This window comes from Eulemur rufifrons, chromosome 16 (assembly GCF_041146395.1).
Source record: "Eulemur rufifrons isolate Redbay chromosome 16, OSU_ERuf_1, whole genome shotgun sequence".
Lineage (NCBI taxonomy): Eukaryota > Metazoa > Chordata > Mammalia > Primates > Lemuridae > Eulemur > Eulemur rufifrons.
In genome coordinates, this window is record NC_090998.1 from 5,173,758 (window position 1) to 5,195,107 (window position 21,350).

The 21,350-nt window shown below is 45.4% G+C and overlaps 1 protein-coding gene across 2 annotated transcripts; it reads left to right on the forward strand.

Moving 5' to 3' along the window:
* Window positions 1-864: 864 nt before the first annotated feature.
* Window positions 865-19,678, forward strand: DYRK4 (dual specificity tyrosine phosphorylation regulated kinase 4). 2 transcript variants are annotated; one of them, XM_069490465.1, is made up of 11 exons: window positions 865-997; window positions 2,571-2,734; window positions 4,759-4,895; window positions 5,208-5,348; window positions 7,200-7,338; window positions 9,566-9,647; window positions 12,131-12,303; window positions 13,983-14,043; window positions 16,238-16,367; window positions 18,612-18,787; window positions 19,461-19,678. In XM_069490465.1, exons 1-11 carry the CDS (start codon window positions 880-882, stop codon window positions 19,676-19,678), a joined length of 1,539 nt encoding a protein of 512 aa, XP_069346566.1. In that variant the 5' UTR covers window positions 865-879. The 2 variants fall into 2 exon arrangements, with proteins under 2 accessions (XP_069346566.1, XP_069346567.1); XM_069490466.1 differs by having other exon boundaries at window positions 19,464-19,678.
* The last annotated feature ends 1,672 nt before the right edge of the window (window positions 19,679-21,350 follow it).

Below are 21,350 nucleotides of genomic sequence, written 5' to 3' on the forward strand. Positions count from 1 at the left end.
TTATCCCTCTGTAGAACACGAACACCAGCATTACTTCACTCCCCTTTGTGGACACTAAGGGGAAGAAGAATATGGTCAGCTTCCCAAACATTAGCCAAAAAATCCTGCTGAAGCCACCTCTGCTGTATCAGGTGAGCACAGGGCAGCGGACGTGCCCTTGAGCATGCAGGTGAAAGACCTGATTTTGGTCCAAAACCAAGTTTAGAAAGGCCCAGGGTGGTAGGGAAATGCACAGTGTCAGCTTAAGAGTTGAGTTCTAGTCCCGATCTCACTTTTTACAAGAAATATAAACTTAAGCAAATAAGTCACTGACCTTCTCTTATCTACAAAAAGGGCTCTCTGTATGGTTGTCCTGAGGATTCACTGAGGGAAGGAAAAATGAAGTTCTGGTGTATAAATGGTGGAACTATACAAAATATTGTTTTCTTCCCATGTCACCTACTTTTTCTGTTAAGAACCAGATGAGATAACGTGGGAAAGTGCCAAGTTAAAGAGTGTTGAACACACATAAGTTCAAGTTTATATGCCTTTGCACAAGTCACGTTATCTAGTTGTGATCTGGCCTTTTCAAGCGCAGCAGTAAAAACGGTTCCTGTCTCTTCCTACAGTGAGATGTCACTGTGCTTGTCAACCGCTTACTGTGCTTGCATGGGTCTCTCGGGGAATGACGTGAGTCAGACAGATACTTCCTTTGGGAGAAAGACTGGGAAAACCTTCTGTCTCTTAGTTACTGTTTTCTCCCTAGAGAGATAGAAAACGGGCCCGGATGGATGTGGGTGTCCTTGGCCAGTTAAATGGTTTATGATGGCCAGGACAAGCCTAAGTGGCTCTTTATTGCAAACCTCTTTTTCCGGACAGGAGACTCAAACTCACAGTCGGATGCCATCCTCTGAGCTCAAGGTTTCAGAAATGCCTCTCCACTCTAGCATTAAAGTCCGGCACCCCAAGTCAGAGGAGAAGCCACGGAGGAGGCACAAGGTGCCTCTGACAGCGGCAGGTACGCCTGTGGGCAGGGGCAGGGTGTGTGGGGTGGTTACGGACTGTCAGGGCGTCCGGAGCCGAGCGTAGCTGGAGAGGGCTAAGCTGCCAGGTGCCCGAGTAGTCGATTAAGGCAATGAGCCAAAAGTAGAAGTCACGCCTTTAATCTCTTTCTGAGATCGTACAAGCAAGAGGCTAAACAGGGGAAGCGCCAGCTCCGCATGGTTCCGTTTTCCCCCACGGAATGGCACTAGGCCCGCGTAGACATACCAGCACGGAGGGACTTGTCTCGCTGCCTCGGGGGCCCAAACTAAAGGCTCCTGTTCATTTTATGGGCCCAGGGGCCAGGGGGACAGAAGTGAAGGGGGAAGAGCTAGGAATGGAAAAGTACTGAATGCTACTCAGAGCAGAGCAGAGGAGGCTGAGGCAGGCCTGGGGCTGGGGGGCTGGGCTAGCAATGCAGGGGTGTATGAGAGCGTGGCCGCAGGGTCTCAGTCCTTGGCTGCTGCTCCCTTCGGAGGCTGCACTGCACGGGCTGCACACCCCACGGGGCCTGCCAGGTGAAGCCTTTGTAACTGCCCGTGGCTGGGCCTGAAAAGTCACAGATAGGGTTTTGGCCAGGAGCCAGACTCCTCACAGGGTTCAAAGACTCATAGCCTGTTAGGGTTCAATGGAAGAGAGCCCAGATTGACTGAGCACCTACTGTGTGCCAACACCATCCAATGCTTGGAGCTCCTTCTACCACCGCTGTGAAGTTGAAATTGGTTGTCCTCCTCAGGCAATCTCAGGAACTACTCGCAAGGAGGTAGTTTCAGTTTGGAGCTAATTCTACCTTTCCAGAGTTGCTGTCTGCCTCCCTGCTGTCTTAGACCTTCGTTATGTCCTCCGGGCAAGGAACATGCCCTATGCAGCGTACACATGGCTGCCCTTCACATGTATGAAGACAAAGGTCTTGTCCCCCAGAAGTCTGTTTTTTTTTTTTTCCTCCTCACAGTTCCTTCTCCAACTCTAACAGTTTGTCAAATAACAGGGTGCCCTCCGCCCTAATCCTGGTTTCTCTTCTCTGAGAATGTTCCAGTTACCTATTAAAGTGTGAATTTCACCCCCTGACCAAACCAGACCCCCAAAGCGACTCTCCACTGGCCAGTGTGGAGTAGAGAGGTGCTGACACACGGTCCCTGCTGTGGTCTGGGGCACTCGCTGGCTCAGATGGACGTGGGAATGCCCTGGGCCTTCTAAGTTGCATTTATGTTGCTTCTCTGGCCCCTGGGGACATTATAGTTTTCAAAGCCTCTCAAGATAGCCTAGTTGTGGAGACTAATAATTCCACATCAACTTGGGGAAATGCCACCTTAACTTCTAGAATTTTTACCCACACTGCTCTAACCCGGAGGTCTTTGGGGACTAAATACTCCCCTTCCCTGCCTTTGTGTTTTCCTCTTGGTTTGTTGAAGTCAATACAAGACCTGACCACATTTCCACCTTGGGAGATTCACTCTGTGAGCCGAGGGGCAGGCTGACTGGCCAGGGGCTGAACGGGGTGCCATCATCTGTGCCCCAGCTTACCTGACAACCCTGCATTTTTCACACAGAGGCCCTCAAGTGTTTTAAGAAACAGCTGTCTGCTTACGAGCAAAGCGAAATCCTGGGCTACGCAGAGGTATGGTTCCTGGGACTTGAAGCCCAGAAGCTCAACGTGGCTGCTGAGAAGTTCAACAAGACATGTTTTGATGATGAACATGGCTCCTATATGAAGGTGACGGGGAAAGGGGCACCAGGACCTCAGGGGGACTGGGGACAAGAGAAAGTCGAAAGGGAAAAAGCAGGGTGTTTTATTGAGTTTGGTGCTGATATGTCGGGGACTAGATGTCTTGGCAAATTCTAGTAGGTGCTAAACCAAAGAAATACCATGTTTATAAATGGGGAAACATGCAATTTAGTATGTAAAATACTCTGCTGGTGGAAGGCTGATTTTCCCCGAGAGTATTTGGGGTAACAGGTTTGCATCCTGGGTGACCTCCCACATCCACCTCCCCTGCACAGCCCGGTGAAAAAGGCCAGACAGATATAAGATGCCATCTCCTCAGCATTCCCTTTTTTATCTCATTATAAGCCCATACAAGGATGCTTTTCTGTTTCATAGTAGATGTCATTTCCCCCACAGACAAAAAATGTTTTTGTCACTGCAGTCCCTGGTGCATAGTGCTTAATGTTACTCTGTTTTTCAAAAGTTGATCCCCACAACTCCTCTTCTGGCTATACCCCTGGGCTTCCCCGGGGTGGTGCCTCTGCCCAGGCTGAAGGGAAATGCCAGCAGTGGTTCCCACTTCTGAGGGTGCCTGGAGGTGTGGTGCTTAGTTCTCTAGGCTGCCGGCTGTTGGGAATGTCCTCTTGTAGAGATTTCGTCGCAGCTTGGTTTTAGGAGATAAGATGAGTCTTTGTAGAAGAAGTAGATTTTTCTTAACAGCATTTAGGGCTGTGTTTCTCAAGCTTTGCTATGCATAAGAATCATTTGGGGATCTTGCTTAAATGCAGATTCTTACCGGGCAGGTCTGGGGTGGGGCATGAGATTGTGCATTTCTGAAGAGCTTCCAGGTGATGCCTGTCCTGCTGGTTCTTGGAGCACACTTTGAGAAGCAAGGATTTAGTTTCTGTCACACACCTCTGTCTAGAGCCCTGGTTCCCGATATTTTTAGATCAATGATCCTCTCAGGAGTCTGATAAAAGCTATGGGTCCTCATCCCAGAAAAGGCAACCTGTACATACACAAAGTTTTAGGGGATTAATCAGTCCTTGGTGAAGAATCCCCAACACAAACGTAACCTCCAGTTCAACCAGACCTCCCCCACACTCCCACCTGAATCCAGAGTCTCTGGGAAATTCCCTAGGGGTGTCAGCACTGGAACTCAGTTTCTCAGTGTGAAATCTTGGAGAGCTATGTTTTTCGTGGGGAGAGAGGGATGATGTGTGCCTCTGTATGCTTGTAATCTCATCCCTACTACATTCCAGTGCACTCATCTTCACCTCTCCCAAAATCATGACTGTAACTCCAGAAATCAGATTCACAGAGCTTGGGGACCTTACAGATCATTTTATCCAGAATCTTCAGTTTACAGATGTGGGCCCTGCAGCTAAGAGTGGCTTGTCTGAAGCCACCCAGCTGATGTCTTTTTAACTGAAAATGTTCTGTGGCTTTGAGTAAACACCTGCTCCCTAGTTTCCAGCACGGGAGAGACATGGTGATTCTGGGTCTTGGAAAATATTTCTCTTCCTATTCAAGAAAGGCCCAAGTTCTGTACTCCTCACTCCAGGATAGGATTAAACCTGTGTAAGTCCAGGGGAGAACCAAATCTGGCCAGGAAGAGGTGGAGCAGACGTAAAGCCTTCTCTGATTGATGCAGACACATCACGGGTCAGAAATGGAACTTTCCTCAAACTGGAGCTGCTGCTCAACTTCAAGAGTCATGAAATGTCCAGACTGGAAGGGACCTTCAGGGCCACTTTGTACAACCCTCCTACTTTACAGGTCCTAAGACATGCAGAAAACCAGAGGACCAGGACTAGAACCCATGTTCCCAATGACCATCCAATCTTCTTTGCCCTGCTTGACATGGATCAAGCCTGTGGGACTTTCCCTGGTACCACGTGGGTGGCCTGGGAGCCAGGCGACAACCTAGCCATTGCAGTAGCCGTGAGATGAGGTGGGGCCCCAGGGGCCCCAGTGTCAGGGAAACCCTCCAGCCTGCAGCTCTGCTGCTCACCCTGGCCTGGCTTCTGCAGGTCCTGCACGACCACATTGCCTACCGCTACGAGGTCCTGGAGATGATCGGGAAAGGGTCCTTTGGACAGGTGGCCAAGTGCTTGGATCACAAAAACAATGAGTTGGTGGCCCTGAAAATCATCAGGAACAAGAAGAGGTGTGGCTTGGTGGGTGGCATAGGCCATAGAGGAAGGACAGAATGACTCTGGCCCCTTCGGAATGCCAGCCCTTCCCAAATCCACCTCTCCCTCTGATCTTCCTCTTCCTCCTCCTCTTTCTCTCCCTACCTCTCTGATTCCATGAAGGGGCAAAGAGGAGGTGAGAATGTGGTGTTTTTAGTGCTTGCTGCCACCCTAGACAGTCTTGTTGGAGCATGGGGAGGGCCGAATGTTGTGGCATGACGTGACATGACACCATGTTTTGTCCCTGTATCCCCCTCCCGCCCCCGGCAACTCACCAATCTCCTCAGGTTTCACCACCAGGCCTTGGTGGAGCTGAAGATCCTGGAAGCTCTCAGAAGGAAGGACAAAGACAACGCCTACAACGTGGTGCACATGAAGGACTTCTTCTACTTCCGCAACCACCTCTGCATCACCTTCGAACTCCTGGGGTCAGCTGCTTTTTCTTAACTCATTTTTCTTTTAAAAAGTTGCTTAAGTGGTAGAAGAGAACCTTTGAGGTCAGAACACTAGATTTTTTCTGGTTGTGAATATTTAATGACTAGAGTGGACACAACAGCCACCCAGTCATCTAGAAGGCCCAAGAGCAAGGAGGCTGGAACAAAAGTGGCCCATCTCCTGCCTCTTTTGGTGGCTCTGTCACCTGCCAGCGTACTGTGACACCGTACACACCATCATGCGCTGCTGGGTGCTGAGCCTGGTGACGTGACCAAAACAAGGCCTCTGCCCTCAAGAGCTAAACTGAAATATGGAGAAAAGACTCTCCTCTGCCACCAGGTTCCCCACTCATTGGCTTCCCAACCCTATGGTGCAGGGGTTGGAATCCAAAAAATGGGCAGCTGGCTGATCAGAGTGGGGAGAGAGCTTTGATTTTGAGCAGATAAGGACAAGAGCAGACATATTTGGCACGAGAGCAGAACCTGACTTAAATAGATTGGCATCAGCTGGCTAAAGATGGGAGCTGAAAAGGCAGGTTAATCGGAAGCGCATGCTAATTTGATTATTTTTCTCTCTGAGATCATCTGATACAATTTAAACAAAACTAGAAACCCAGAATGCATTTAGCAAAGGGGATAATCAGAGCGAACTCTCAGAGGTCCGGTGTTATTGGAGTCAGCAAGCTGGTAGCTTAGCGCTCCCATGACACCAGCGCTGATGGGGAGATTCTAGGAACCTGCTGAACTTGGCTCAGAAGGAAAGTTGACACTCTCACCATCATCACTGGTGATTGCAAAATGTGTTCTACCCCGCAATGTGCAGAGGCAAACCGTCTTCTCTGCAGCAAAGCAGACAACCCAGGCTGCGCTTTCTCGGCCATGAGTCACAGTGCACAGTTAGGATGTCATTGTCCTTAAAAGAGCTCTGGGAGGTCAAGAGGGGCAGGGGTGTGGAGGGACAAGCAAAGCCCAGAGAGGTGGGGAGTTGCCCATGGACACGAGTTGGGATGGAGCCAGAGTCAAGTGTCACATCTATCCCCATTTTGTACCCCTCAAGAATGAATGGCTTTCCAAACACTGCCAGAGTTAGATGACCTTAGAAATGGGAGGTTAGGAGAAACCAGCAAGGAGTTGATGCAGAGTCACTTCTGGGTCATGCTCTCTCCCCTCTCTCCCCATCTCTCAGTTTGTGCCGAGGTCACAACTGGCAGCTCACAAATAAATGTTTCTTTTTGAAATGCTTTGTATTAATTTCCAACATTTGTAAATCAGTGGATTTCATATAATATGGCAGGCTTCTCTATAATATTTTAGGCTTCTGCCACCATGGAGAATTTAGGGTTATCTGGCAATAGTCCGAAGGGACCAAGCAGCCACCTCGCTTGGGTGGAGGAGAGACTGTCTGTCTCGCTCAGCCCCGCGTGCCCACACTCTTGCTCCCTTAGTTCTCAGGAGCCTGGAGGCCTTAGACAGCCTCACTAGGCAGGAGTGGCTGCTAGAGTGACTAGCGGCCTTCCTGGGTCCCTCCCAAGGGCCTGAAGAACTATGAATATTGTGGAGGGTTGGTCCAACCTCTTAACCCACACGTGTAACAAAGTGCTTCAGTGGCCTTGTCACATAAGAAATGAGGGGATATCCAAGAGGCCAGCACAGTTGAACTTCAACCTGGGCCCACCGTAACTGAGTGGGGAAGCCGGATTTGTAGGATGTGAAAGCCCCGCCTCCTGGCCTGAGGCTTGTCTACTAGGAGAGGGAAACCACACGGCACAGGATTGTTTGCAGATTGAAAGTCAGCATGAAACTTTTTGCAACCATACACATCACTTTTTTCCCTCTCTTTCCCAGAATCAACTTGTATGAGTTGATGAAGAATAACAGCTTTCAAGGCTTCAGTCTTTCCATAGTTCGGCGTTTCACCCTCTCTGTTTTGAAGTGCTTGCAAATGCTTTATGTAGAGAAAATCATTCACTGTGATCTCAAGCCCGTGAGTACAACCTCAGTCCTGTCACACTGGCAGGTTCCCACCTGTGGAAATTCTTTGTCCTGTTGCATTCATTTCCTAGAGGTAGCTGGGGCAGCCAGCGCTTGCAGGGTGGAAGCCCCGCGGTGCTGTTTATAGGTTGTGTGAGCCCAATGAGATGCAGAAAGACAGAACGAAGCCATGAATGTTGGGGAAATGAAGAGAGATCTGGCGTGACTGAGCCAGACAGGAGCAGGAAGGTCCGAGGGCTTTTCTAGGGAGGGCTTGGCGGGGGAAGGGTGATGTCTTGAGCATCAAGAGGTACAGGAAGAAGTCCTGGGATTCTGGGTTTACCCTTTTTGCCCTTTCTCAGTGGGAAAATCAGCGGTCACCTGTAGCCCTTAGGAGCTCTACCCAGAGACCCTGAGTTCTCCCTCGTGCGCTCTGCAGTGATGTGTGCCAGGCAGACAGATGGGCTGCCCGACTCTGCTGAAGCCTCACTGTGTCCACTCTACTCTGAGTTGGTCCTAGGGTACTGCGAACCTCAGACCACTTTACCCCACATGAATGGGAGCTTCCTACGTGTCCTGCTGGTATTCCATCTAAGCTCTGTTACTGCACTGATGGCTTGTGTAGGAATTGATCTTTTATCCATATGCTGCACAGGACTGCAAGCTCTCCCAAGGTCAGGCACCATGTATTTCCCTGTTTTGTCCCCAGGACCTGACATGGTGCCTGGTAATAGTAATGGTAGGCTATAAGTAAACGCTTGTTAAATGACTTAATGATTGCAATTGTGAGGAAGTCATACAGAGAGATAGCTAGGGGCAAAGTATAAGAAGCTGGTTCCAAAAGCAACCTGACCCTCAGAGTTATGTAAATATCCCTGAACTGTTCCTCACTTCAGTCTCCCTGTCCCCAAAAATGGCTAAAAAATTTTTTTCTGAAGACTGTAACTCATTGGATGAATTGCAGATTTATAATTAAAGATTGTCAAGCTAGAGATGTTGTCTCAAAGCAGACTGGTAGGACCTCATGAGGATGGTGGTGCATTCATTTATTCTCTACATTCAAGTTCCTAACCCTCAGCTTTGCAGCTCTTATGGGTCATAGCAGCCATGGTCTTTGGGCTTAGGGGACTGGCTCTTACCAAGGAAATTCACAAGACACCTGATAGTCAAAGTATCAGGTAACAAGTTTCCTCCAAGAAATAGTAATAGATCAAGTAGCCTGGAATATGTGCACCCCTGGAGGGAGGTGTGCACACAGCCAGGAGAATGTTTTGTGAGTGTGGAGTCAAGAATCAGGGAATTACTCTCATGCACTTAATGGTTAGTATCAATGAGCTATGGTTACCTATTGCAGCCATTCCTTCTATCGTGCCATTTCTGCCAGTAAAACGGGATGGCCAGCCCTTCTAGTTAAGGAGCCTTTCCATTGCACTAGAGACACACTGAAGATTCTTGCTCTTTTAAGGCTGTTCCTGATTATCCTCCTCCAGTTAAGACAGCATTCTTAGAAAAGGGACTATGGGCTAAATTTGCACTTTCTTACTTTGTGGTGCCAGGGGCTTCAGACCAGGCCTGCTATGCCGTATCTACCGTGTCAGGGTACTCAGTAAGCAATCACGTAATTACTTTATCTGATACAGAGATCCGGGAAAACATGATTGGGACTTGAATCTTCAGCCTTAGCTAGGGCACTCTCATGCTAAGAGGAGAGCCCAGAAGCTCTGTCTTCTTATCGCTGACTCTATTGAAATACCTGGTTCACATTTTCCCCGCAGTCAGCATAAGAATCACAAACCCCAATCAAATCATTGTCTTTGAAAGTTTTTTCTGGTCTGCGGTCATAGCGTTATGTTAGTGGGGGCATTTAATGGAAATGTCAAACAGATACAGTCAATGACATTTCTAAGGCCTTATGCAAGCAAGGCCTAGAACCAGGTGCCAAAGAGGATAAAAAGAAACTTGTAATCTTCAAGAGTTATACAATCAATATGGGGAAAGAGACAAAACACATTCAAAAGAAACTCTGCAAAGCAGTGAAAACTGGGTCCAAATAAAAGATGCAGACCACAAATGGGAAGTACAGGAAGGGGAGGGGAGTGAGATTTTGGGGAAGATGTGGAAGGAGGCCTTTGCAGGTGGACGTGTTTGAATTAGGCCCTGAAGGATGGGGAGCATTTAGGTAAGCTGCAAGCCTGAGGCAGCACTATTACAGCTTGATGTATGTCTTTTCTTCTCTCTAGGAAAATATAGTGATACACCAAAAGGGCCAAGTCTCTGTTAAAGTCATTGACTTTGGATCAAGTTGTTATGAACACCAGAAAGGTAGGCCCCTGCCAGTTCTTTGTCTGAGTTTCCTGTTGCATTTCTCTTCCTTCACACATGAGGTCACTTGGGTTCTAGCCTGGGCTCAAGCCAGCACAATTGCCAGTGTGATTTTGAACAAGGTGCTTCACTTCTCTGAGCCTAAGTTTCCTCATCTATAAAATGAAAAAGTTGGGTTCAAATACCATAAGGGCCCTTTGAAGCTCTCTTACTCTGTAGACATTGAATTACCCAAGATCACTGGGTCCCAGAACTAACTAGATGTGCATCAGAATCACTTTGGGGCTCTGAAAAATGGTAGTTTCCAAGGCCTCACCCCAAATGTACTGAGTCCAAATTTCTGGGGAGCAGCTAGGAGTCTGCACTTTGGAAAACGGAGCCATTCTAAAGTTTGGAATTCACTGCCTTAGATGCCTACGTTTTATACTTGTTTTCAAGCTAGAGTCCATAAAGTAGCTCTGGAGTACACTTTGCACAGCCTGTACTGAACCTGATTTGATAGTCTGTTCCTTTGGCTTCTGTCAGGTGTGACACAGAGAACATGTACCAGTCATGTGCCAGCTGCTCTCCTGGGTACCAGGAACAAAACAACATTTCCTGTCCTCCGTTGCTTAAGTCTAATGCAAGAGGCAGAAAGAGAAAAAGATAATGCAAGCTGGGCGTGATGGTGCATGCCTGTAGTTTGGCCTGGGTGACAAAGCAAGACCCTGCCTCTAAAACATTTAAAAAAAAAATAATACGTAATACAATGGATGCAATGATTGGAGATATACACAGGCTATGTTCAGGGAACACAAAAGAGGGACTTCGGGAGCAGCCTTTATGGTGGCAGGGAGTGTCAGAAGAAGCCTCCTGAGGCTGAGGAAAAGACTACCAGGTGGATGTTTCCAAATACTCTGCAGAACCACTTCTGAGAACAGATGTCCTTTATATCTTCTATGTATGAATCCTATAAAAAGTTCCAGCTAGAAAACAATGCTTCCCGCAGAGATTCTGTGTGTTTATGCTTCTAAGATATTGAAAGCAAGGTAGCCTGTTAGTTACCATTTATCTTGGCTACCAGAATGCTCAGAACTGAATTTGCAATGATTTTATCCTTGTTTTTTGACAGTTATTAATATTTCCCCTTTTATATGCTTGCTGACTTCCCTGTTATCTTCATTTTAACTGTGAGGCAGTGTGGAGTGTGGACACTAGAATTGGACTGCCTGGTTTCAAATCCTAGCTCTGTCACTTATAGCTGAGTGACCTTGACAATTTATTTAACCACTGCATATGCCTTAGTTTCCTCATATTTAAAGTGAAGGCAATGATACTACTTGCTGCATAGGACTGTTGTAAGGGTTGCAAGAGCTCATCTGTATGAAGCACTTGGAAGGGCGCCTGGCACGTGTTAAGCACTAAATTCATGTTAGACCCTGTGTTTTGTAAAGTACCTCAAATCCATTTGGGAAGCAGATAAAGTACAAAAGTTATTTTTATTACATCTTTATTTTGTTTTAAATCACAGAATTATTGTGTCCTTAAAATAACCAATTTAAACAACAGAGAAGTGAGTACAGAGTCTGTTCCTCAGGTAACCGACCAATACAGTTATGTAGAAATAAGTATAATGTCCCATTTCTTCAACTTCTTTCTCATCTATAAATTCTAGTTTCCCTACAATGCTGTCTTCCATTCATCCTCATCTGCTGAGATTTTGTTGAGCTTTTCTTTCTGTACTTCATGTTACATAATAAATGCACGTTTTATTTTATATTTTATTTTATTTTTGAGACAGAGTCTTGCTCTGTCACCTTGGCTAGAGTGCAGTGGTGTCATCAGAGCTCACAGCAACCTCAAACTCCTGGGTTCAAGCAATTCTCCTGCCCCAGCCTCCGGAGTAGGTGGAACTATAGGCACACACCACCATGCCTGCTAATTTTTCAATTTTTTGTAGAGACAGGGTCTCGCTCTTGTTCATGCTGGTCTCAAACTCCTATCTTGGCCTCCCGGTGTGCTGGGATTACAGGTATGAGCCACCATGCCTGGCCTGAATATACATTTTTGATTTTTGAATTTTGTGTGCTTCCTTTCTAATTCCGATATGCTTCCTCCCTTGTCAAATCTCAATACTCTCAAATGTCTGCGCCAAATTAATCTGATAGTTTGAAAACTTAGTCTGATGTTTTGTTCCTTTGTTTTAAATTTGGCTGACTTAAATTCACTTCCCTAGAACAATACCTGGTTTGGAATTCCTTATCAATAAAGTGGCACAATAACACCTCCATTACAATCAGCTTGCTGTGAGGATTTGTAACGATAGGTAATGCAACTCAGAAGTGCTGGCCAGGGGCACTTCCCTGTCCTTGTAAAGCCCATAGCATTAGGGGTGGGGGCCATCTAAATTATTGGCCACCATGAACTGCAGAGCTCCCCTGGAGAAGAGTGTTCTGCAGAGGAGGAAGTTTTCCCATGTGAGTGTCTCTCTCTTTGCCCCACAGTATACACTTACATCCAAAGCCGGTTCTACCGATCCCCAGAGGTGATCCTGGGCCACCCCTACAACATGGCGATTGACATGTGGAGCCTGGGCTGCATCATGGCGGAGCTGTACACGGGCTCCCCTCTGTTTCCTGGGGAGAACGAGGTGGAGCAGCTGGCCTGCATCATGGAGGTGAGGGGAGGGGCTGTTAAAATAAGCTTCATGTGTAAAAACATTTTTTCTGATGAGTTATCATTAAAATATAACTAGTGCACACATTTTGATAATTATCAAAAATAAAATGTGAAGTTTTATGGGGCGTACAGCTCTTAGAAAAATGAATACAGCTGGGTTTCCCTTTTTCCAATCAATGCATGTACTTATAGGCGAATGTTACTTCTTGCTAGAACGCACAGGCTCAGGATCAGTGCTGTCCTAGTCGGTTGGAATGGAGATGTGAGCTCAAGAAGAAACCTTGTTCTAGTGATGTCATTAATTTGGTGATTCCTTCTGAGTTCTATGTAAGAATCAAATGCAGATCTGTAATCAAAAATTATTTTTCCCAGCCTATCAGCTGACAAGCTGATTACAATGTTGTTGAAAACAAAGAATTGGAAATTATCTGATTTATAAAAAATATGTATTATTCAGTCACTAATCATTTGCTATCTTATGTTTCTGAGAACTCCATCTCCCATAACAAGTCTTTACCAAGATGAAGCATAGGATTATTCATTATATTATTATTATTCTTTCACTTAAAGGAATCTTATTTTGGAGCTAAATTAGACAAAACAGGGGAAAATAACCCTAAAAGTTGGAAATTTCACATTTTAGGATTTTCCTAATGAAAAAAAGATCTATCCATGTGTGTGTGTGCCAAATTTTTACTTTCCAGATTGTCTCAAAGTTCCAGGTAGTGAGACACACATCCCCTTGAGAATTATTAAATATAGATAATTTCATTTCATGGCTGAAACAAATGATTAAATATTAAGATAATTTAGGTAAACATTGCCATAAATAGTACCCACACTGGAGTGAACACTGGCCGGGGAGTCAGCAAACCTTGGGTCCAGCCCTGGCTCTTTCTGGCAAGTCAGTTCCCCGGTCTAGGCTGTAAAGTGAGGGCATTCTAGGGTTGACAATGGATGGTTTTACGAAGCATCTCTGAACCATTCCTGCTTCCAGCATTAAGGAGAAGGGGGCCCAGGGGTGGAATTCATTTCCTGCTGCCCCAGAACTGACTCAGCTTCCTCTTGACCTCGGTGTCAGTGGGGCTGAGGAGCAGGAGGGCAGGTCATGCCCAGACTCTGGCCCGGAGCCCAGCAGCAGGGGTAAATGACCCAGGGTCTTATTTCTCTACCACTCTGCACCCCTGAAAGTTTCAGTAGGGGAAGGTGAACAAGTTTGTGCTCCATTTTTCTTTTCAAGGAGGTATTTTGTCTTATAATGGTCTGATCCCCATCGGGTGATTTTCATCTCCTTTTGTTCTCCTCCCTTCCCAGAGCTCCATGCTGGGATATGTCATTCCTTAATTCAGACATGGTGGCACGTACACTAGCTTATGTGCTCTGACAGCTCTGACAATGATGTCTGGCTGCTATCGAGGGTGGCCTACTTCTAGTACGTGCTAATGCCTGTTTGGAATAATACGGCCAGTGTCGGTTCTTAGGAAATCAAAACAGCCCTGGGTTAGGAGTTGAAAGACCCAGGCTCCGGGTCTGCTCTGCCACTAACTTGATGTTATCACTTAATATCTTCGGGACATTATCTGTAGTAGGCAAAGTGTGACCAAAGTGCCCTGTAGCTCTAACAGTCTTTGAATGTATGATCCCACAACAAGCGAGCCGACTAATTTGTACTTAAAGGTGCTGGGCCTGCCGCCAGCCGGCTTCATTCAGACGGCCTCCAGGAGACAGACGTTCTTCGGTAAGTCCTCAGGCCTAACTCTTTCTTCTTGGCTGTGTCTAATGAGGTATCACAGGCCTTGAAGGCACTTCCGTATCCTAAACCTCATTTAGTGCTTTCCCCGTGACCCCATACGAAAGGGCAAGCTGTGATTAGGAGCTTCTTTCAGAAAAGTAAACGGGTCATGAGAAGCTGAACCAGGTAGCATGATGGAGATGGGGTGGGAAAGTCAACCTGGGAACGGGGCCTTGGCAGTAAGAACGTACAAGGGCAGGAGAACGATTAGGTTTCTGGAAGATCTCTCAGCAAATATTGACACCTCAAAAGATTGTGACTTGGCCGGGCACGGTGGCTCATGCCTGTAATCCTAGCACTCTGGGAGGCCGGGGCAGGAGGATCACTTGAGCTCAGGAGTTCAAGACCAGCTTGAGCAAGAGTAAGACCCCCTCTCTACTGAAAAATAGAAAAATTAACTGGGCATGGTGGCTCATGCCTGTAGTCCCAGCTACTCGGGAAGCTGAGGCAGGAGGATTGCTTGAGCCCAGGAGTTTGAGGTTGCTGTGAGCCAGGCTGATGGCTGATGTCACGGCACTCTAGCCTGGGCAGCAGAGTGAGACTCTGTCAAAAAAAAGACAAAAAAAACAAAACAACCCAAAACATTGTGACTGTGCAGTTTCCCAGAAGTTCTCCCCGCCTCCCCAAGCAACTTGCCCTCTCACACTGTATACACTGTGCAGGAAAATCATGCTATGCACACTATACACTATGCAGGGTTCAGCCATATGGGGCTTCAAATGCCGTGTACTTCTGTGCCATTTGGTAAAAAGCCACCGCCCTGAGCCCTGCTACATCCACAGGCCCCGTGGCCCTCTCTCAGGACTCCCTGGACTCCCCATGATCCAAAACACTAAAAGTTGGAGGCCTAGCAAGTAGAGGGGTTCCGTGATCCTACTTCAGTGCCCAGACTGTCATCCATTCTGATTAGTTGGTCCCACGCCATTCATCCAGTGGCTAAACCTTGTAAACGTTACCTTGTAATTGTGGCTGGAGCTTTGAAGACCTTGTGTCTGAGCAGGGCAGTGTCCTGGCTGCCTTAGGACAGCGTCTACACATTCACCTTCCTTCCAGAGCAGTCTGAGGGTGGGCTGGCTCCCCAGTTTCACTTATACACGGAGCAGTGGAACTGGTCTTTGGACCCCAAATATATTTTTCCCACCCACCACTTATAATCTAGCCTTTTGGATTTTGAAGGCTCGGGAGGAAGAAAAGTGAGGATATTGATGTTCCCTCCTGGTTGACACAGGCATTGTGGGAAGAGTCTTATCTTGAGCCTACAACACTGAATTCAGGAGATAGCATTGAGGCGGACTAGGAGGAAGGGAGTAGAGAGCATCTTGGCAGGAAGGAACCAAAGATGGGCATGTCCCCTTCATGGAGTACCTGATTTCTACCATCAGCGCCAGGCTTTTTCCAAAGCATCCTTGGGAAACCTGTGGAGCTGTCTTCAGGACTTCGTCTCAGGGATGACAAATCATACATTGGATGAAGGATTTAATCAGCAGAAATGGCTGAAGACAGCCATTCCAAGCTATGTCTTAAGCAACCAACTAAGTTTGAACATTTCAATTATGAACAAAATTTTGGTGCAACTCTAAAAGAAGTAGTAAGGGTAATTGGCATGTGTGGCCTGTACAGGATCTCTGAAAACATTCTCCTAAAATGGCTTTCTTGTTGTACCCCATGGATGTCTCAAATTTCACTTTATTGGGCTAGTGGGGAAGGAGCAAGGGCGTAGATAATCCGAGAATGAATGTTATCCTTTTTGTTCAGAGCTGAGTGTTTTTGTCACTTCAGATTTATTTTATTATTACTATTATCGTTATCATTATTATTTTACCTTGGTTAATATTAAACCATTTAAACTATTTGTTTGAGCTGGGGAGAAAGTGCTGAGAAGGAGGCTCAGAACATATTGAATAGTTGGAAAAATTGTTTTTAAAGTTAATTGTATTCACCAGATAATCGACATGTGCTTATCTCAGACTGAGACTGTTGAGTGTGCTTGTGTGTTTGAGGTTGGTGGGACGGGGCTGGCGTGTAAGACAGAGCAAAAGAGCTGCAAAGACCACTCCAAGAAGCAGCATAATTGAGTGATGTGATGTGACCAATGATTATTTACACCCGGAACTAAATACGGAATGTTGTATCTCTAAAGATTCCAAAGGTTTTCCTAAAAATATAACCAACAACAGGGGGAAAAAAAGATATCCGGATTCCAAGGATCTCATGATGGTGCTGAAAACCTATGATACCAGCTTCCTGGACTTCGTCAGAAGGTGTTTGGTGTGAGTTTGTTGGGGTATCTTTGCCTCTGGGTTTCTTCTTTAAATACTATACTTTCACACATTTACTGGTGGAAAGCTAAGGCTGGGAGATAGTTATAAAGATAACAGTAATAAATGCTAGTGAAAAAGCTTTAGTCTACAAATTGCTTTCACATCTGTTGTCTCATTAGACGCCTCTCGGGCAGATGATTCGGTCCGTTTGAAGGTTGGCGCTCAAAGAGATTCAGTGACTTGCCGGGGATTACACAGTGTGTGGGTAGAGTTTGTTGTCTTCTTGGCCTCAAACTGCCTGGCAGTGAGATTGCAGGCTAGTCCTAGATGTCTTCTGCTTCTGTGAACTGAAGCCATCCTCTTTGGCGTGTCTGTTTTAATGTTTTGCACACACGCCCAGTGTAAATTGGTTTTAGGGCCCCTCCCCAGCCCCCTAGGATTTAGTGCCCAAATCCTCTTGCATTAGGGAGTTAGGGGAAAGGTGAGCTGTCAACCATTTGTCATGTACAACCTTTTACAATCTTTATGCATATTTCAAGCCTTAGAAATTAGGTCTGCACTTAAATCATAGTAAAAAAAAAAAAAAAAAAAAGAAGCTGGCACATAAAGCACCCAGCACGGTTCCCAGTTTAGAAGGTGTTAAGAAAATATTAGCTGTTATTACTACTTTACAACTTTTAAAGAGATTTTGTAAGTCTGTCTCCACTGAGTGGCAAGTAGATTACCTGTACGATATTTGGCAAGTCATTGTTTCTCTCTGGGCCTCAGCATACTTTTCTAGAAAAATGCTAAGGTCCCTTCTAGCTCTAACGGTCCTATAATTGTGTAGCGTTTTTAGAAGACCATATCTTTATATTCTCTCATTCTTCCAGTGGGCTGGAGCAGTTTTAGCAAAATCCTCTTCGGGCATTTGCGTAGTCCGGGGTTTAGATACTAGCTCAGAGGGTGAACCATCAGGTACTGCTGAAGGGATTCCCATCTTGGGGGGGGGGGCATGCTATTTATTAATCTGAATAATTGAGATAGAGGAGGATTCTGTAGCTCATCTTTACCCCTACCCCACCCTGGCCTCTTACTGAGGCTATAGAATGAATGTGCCTCAACAAATGACAGAAACTGACCCTTGAGACGGAGGGGCATTATCCAGAAGCCCCACCCATCTAGAACACAGCTCAGCACCAAGGAAGACAGTATTTTCTTCTTTAGTGTAAAGGACTGATTGCTCATAACTGGCAAGAGGCGGGTTAACAGCTGATGGGGACTGTTACCTTATCCATACGTTGCTAACAGCAAATTTTTAAAATGAGAGACTAAAAATTTTGAGCCAAATTCAGTAGGTGTAAATGGAAACCCCTGTGTCTAAGCTGTGTAGAAGCTAGAGGTTTTTTTTATAATCTTGATGAGTCTAGAATGTTAATACTGTCTCCCTGCAGTTAGAAATATTCTAAGCATGATGGACATCAGTTAGACAACAGCTGAAATTCCCTATCTTGGAAAGTGGTCATATGGTGAAAACTGTACCATGTGACCAAGTCGGTAGTGATGTACATGTTTTCAGGTGGTTGAAGGACTGTAACATAAAAGGACTAGTTATTTCATTTTGTATAATGCTAATGAGTAGAATTAGGACCTAGGCAAAAGTTACTGGGGAGGCAAACCAATTTTAGCTCCATAAAAATGAAGAACTTTTAAAGAATTGGAGTTTTTCCAAAATTGGAATAGGTAGTTCTGTGAGTTAGTGCCTTGTCACCAAAATTACTTGAGAATGGCAGGGTGATTCCATGTTGGAAGTTCTGTCAAATGTATTGTTATACATTTGAAGTTTTTCTGGATTATATCCAAGTCCCCTTCTAAAGCTCAATATTCAAAAATTCTATAATTTTCTTTGTGACAAATTTGGAGGCCCAAATTCTGTAGTTTGGAAATTGAAATTAAGCGTCTCTTTGTTTTTAACCTTCTTAACTTACCAAATCCTAAATCCCATTGGTTGAGATTTTTTATAACATTTCTTATAAGGGATTTCTAGGAATTCTGGAAGACTTGGATTCTAATATATTCCCCTGGCATATTATACAAATTTTCTAAAAAGATTATTTCCAGTGGTTGTTTCCAGGTACTTTTAAATTAGATGTCATAATCTCTGTTCTGTGATGATATCTTTGACATATAGCTTAAATAAAAACATTTGAGTGTTTTAGTATTTAGAAGGGGAGTAAAACAGTAACTGGTGCTGGGCTTTTCATTGGTGTGCAGATGGGAACCTTCTCTTCGAATGACCCCTGACCAGGCCCTCAAGCATGCTTGGATTCATGAGCCACGGAACCTCAAACCACATCCCAGGCCCCAGACTCTGAGGAAATCCAGTTTCTGTTACCCCTCTGAGACAAGGAAGGACAAGGTTCGAGAGTCTCATCACTCGAGCAAAAAAGGTACAGCCCCTCAAATAGCCAATCCTGTTCCCATAGTCCGGGGAGCCAGGCATCTCTGGAGGATTGGCATGTCAACTTTGACCTCAGCCTTGGCTACATCACTGCTAGCCTGCCATTTCTTACCTTGGGGATTTTCCTCCTTCAGGAAACTTGGCTTTAGCTGGGCTCCTCTTTTTTGACCCTTATCGTTAGCATTTTCCATTGTTCTCTATATTCAATTCCCTTCCTCTTCCTTCCCTTTTCTTTCACTGGGTCCACCCCTTTATGCCCTATAATTACCTTTTGAATTTTTATCAATGACAGATTATAGCATCGTGTATTTTTTTGGCAATATAGCCTAGTGCTTAAATACATGGTCACTGGCATAGGTTACCTGGGATTAAATCCTGGCTCTATCCTATATCAGGTTGTGGCCCTTGGGCACTTTACTTAACCTCTTTGTATCTCACTTATGAGAATAATACCTATTCTCCAGGGTTGTTGAAAGGATCAAATGAATTACTAAATGTATAGTGCTTAGAATAATGCCTAGCACATAAAAATGTGCTTAACAAAGGAACTGGTTTTAGATCATTACAACCATGATTTCCCCAAAGTGACTTACAGCCTAAAGGACAGTTAGAATATAATTCACATTCGAATGCTTGTTCCTTCTGTCTTCTCTCTCCTTCAGCAGATGAGCTCACCAAAGATACTACAGACAGAATAAAAGACGGCACCACTGAGCACGTTCAGAATTCAGGTGACCAGCAGGGCTCTGTCCAGCTGCCTCATCTAGCAGAAGCACCTGGGAAGGCACAGACAGTTGGGCTAGAGGTGTCCATCACCTCCACAGAACAAAGCAAAAACTCCTCCCCCAAGAACACAAACATTCTGCCACCTATTGTGTGACCTTTGCTGAGGGTGTGTTCTACTCCTTCCACCAGTGATTCGTATTAGAGACAGCACTTATATTGTAGAATACTTCAGATTGTTGTTTTTTAATACATAAAAGTTTGTTTTAAGAAAACAAAACTCTATTTACATGGCCTTTTGGCGTGATTCCTCTTATGAGCAATGCACCAGGATGGCCTGCACCTAAACTCACTCCTTATGTGTTTGTGTGTGTGTGTGTCAGGGCGGGGGGTTAAATTCTCAATGTTATAATATCATTAATGGAACTCTAAATAAAAGAAAAAACTTTTCTTCTTGCCCATGACTGTCAACCTATGTCAGTCAGGATTCTTGTTTGAAAATGGTAGAAGCTGAGTTCAAACTAGTTTAAACAAGACATTTATTGGCGTATGTAATTGGGGAATCAGAAAAGGTAGATGCAATTTCAGGCAGAGCAGGATCTAGCAATTTAAACAAGATCACAGGGCTCAGACTCCCTCTTCCTCTACCAGCCTTGCTTCTGTCTATGGTTAACTTCATTCTGACGACAGGCTCTGCCCAGAAGCTAGGGTGGCCACCAACATCCAGTCAGAAGATGCAGTCTTCCTTGCTGGCAGGACAGTCTCAGAAATGACTGTGCGTGAGCCAGTCACTGTGTCTGAGAGACTGGGATCCTCTGATTGGCCAGCCTGGGCCACACAAGCCCACACTGTGCTGGTGGGGAAAGCACTGGGGCTGCTGCCTTTCTAGACTAGAGCAGGGAGTGGAGGGTTCCCCAAAGGAAGGGAAGTTGGGTAAACAAGCAGGATCTAGTCACTCAGCCACCACACCCCAAATCCAATCATGTCCTCTTATTTATTTCCCTTTCTAGTCCTTATCTACATAAATATACAATTTCTATATGGTTGTAAATCATAGGGCAGATAGAATTTTACATGAAACTTAAGACCATAACATCATAAACAGCAGAGAATATACTTGGCATCATAGTTTCCATTTTAATTGCAGCCCAGCATTTCATAAAGGGAGATGCCAGGTAACTGAAGCCATAGGTTTGGATAAGCTCACCCAGGGAAGATGATACAGAGTGAGAGTAGCAGGGAGTCAAGGGAAAGTCCTAGGAAAGATAAATAGAGGAGGAGTGGAAGGAGCTGAGGAGATCCCCAAGATACCTAGAGAAATAGGAAGAAAAATAGAAGCCAAAAGAAGAGAAAGTTTCTGAAAGGAAAAAAGGGTCAAGAATATAAAATTCCACAGAAAGGTCAGGATAAGAACAGAAAATATTAAATGGGGTGATGTGGACAGTAAGTCAAAGCAGTGTCCTAAGAGATAACTTGTCCCATGATCTATAGCCAGAAAGCGAAAGCGGGTAGGCTCGGGTGGGCTCCATAGCTCAGTGGTTAGAGCACTGGTCTGGTATAGCCGGAAAGCCACAGAAACGGCAGTAGAACTCAGGTCTTGGTAACCTTTTTGACATGATATTCAAACATGGGTAAGGTTGGAGGTGGACAGATGTTCTGTAGCTCTATAGAGACAGGACGAGAAGCCAATTCCTCAACATCGTAACTAACATATTTTGATTGGATATTAGAAATTATTTTCTGAGTTTCTTGGCTATAAAGGCTGAAATGAATTCTTGATAAAGGCTTATTTTAAGTGAATAGTTTAAATGAGGGAGCTAAAAATTGTG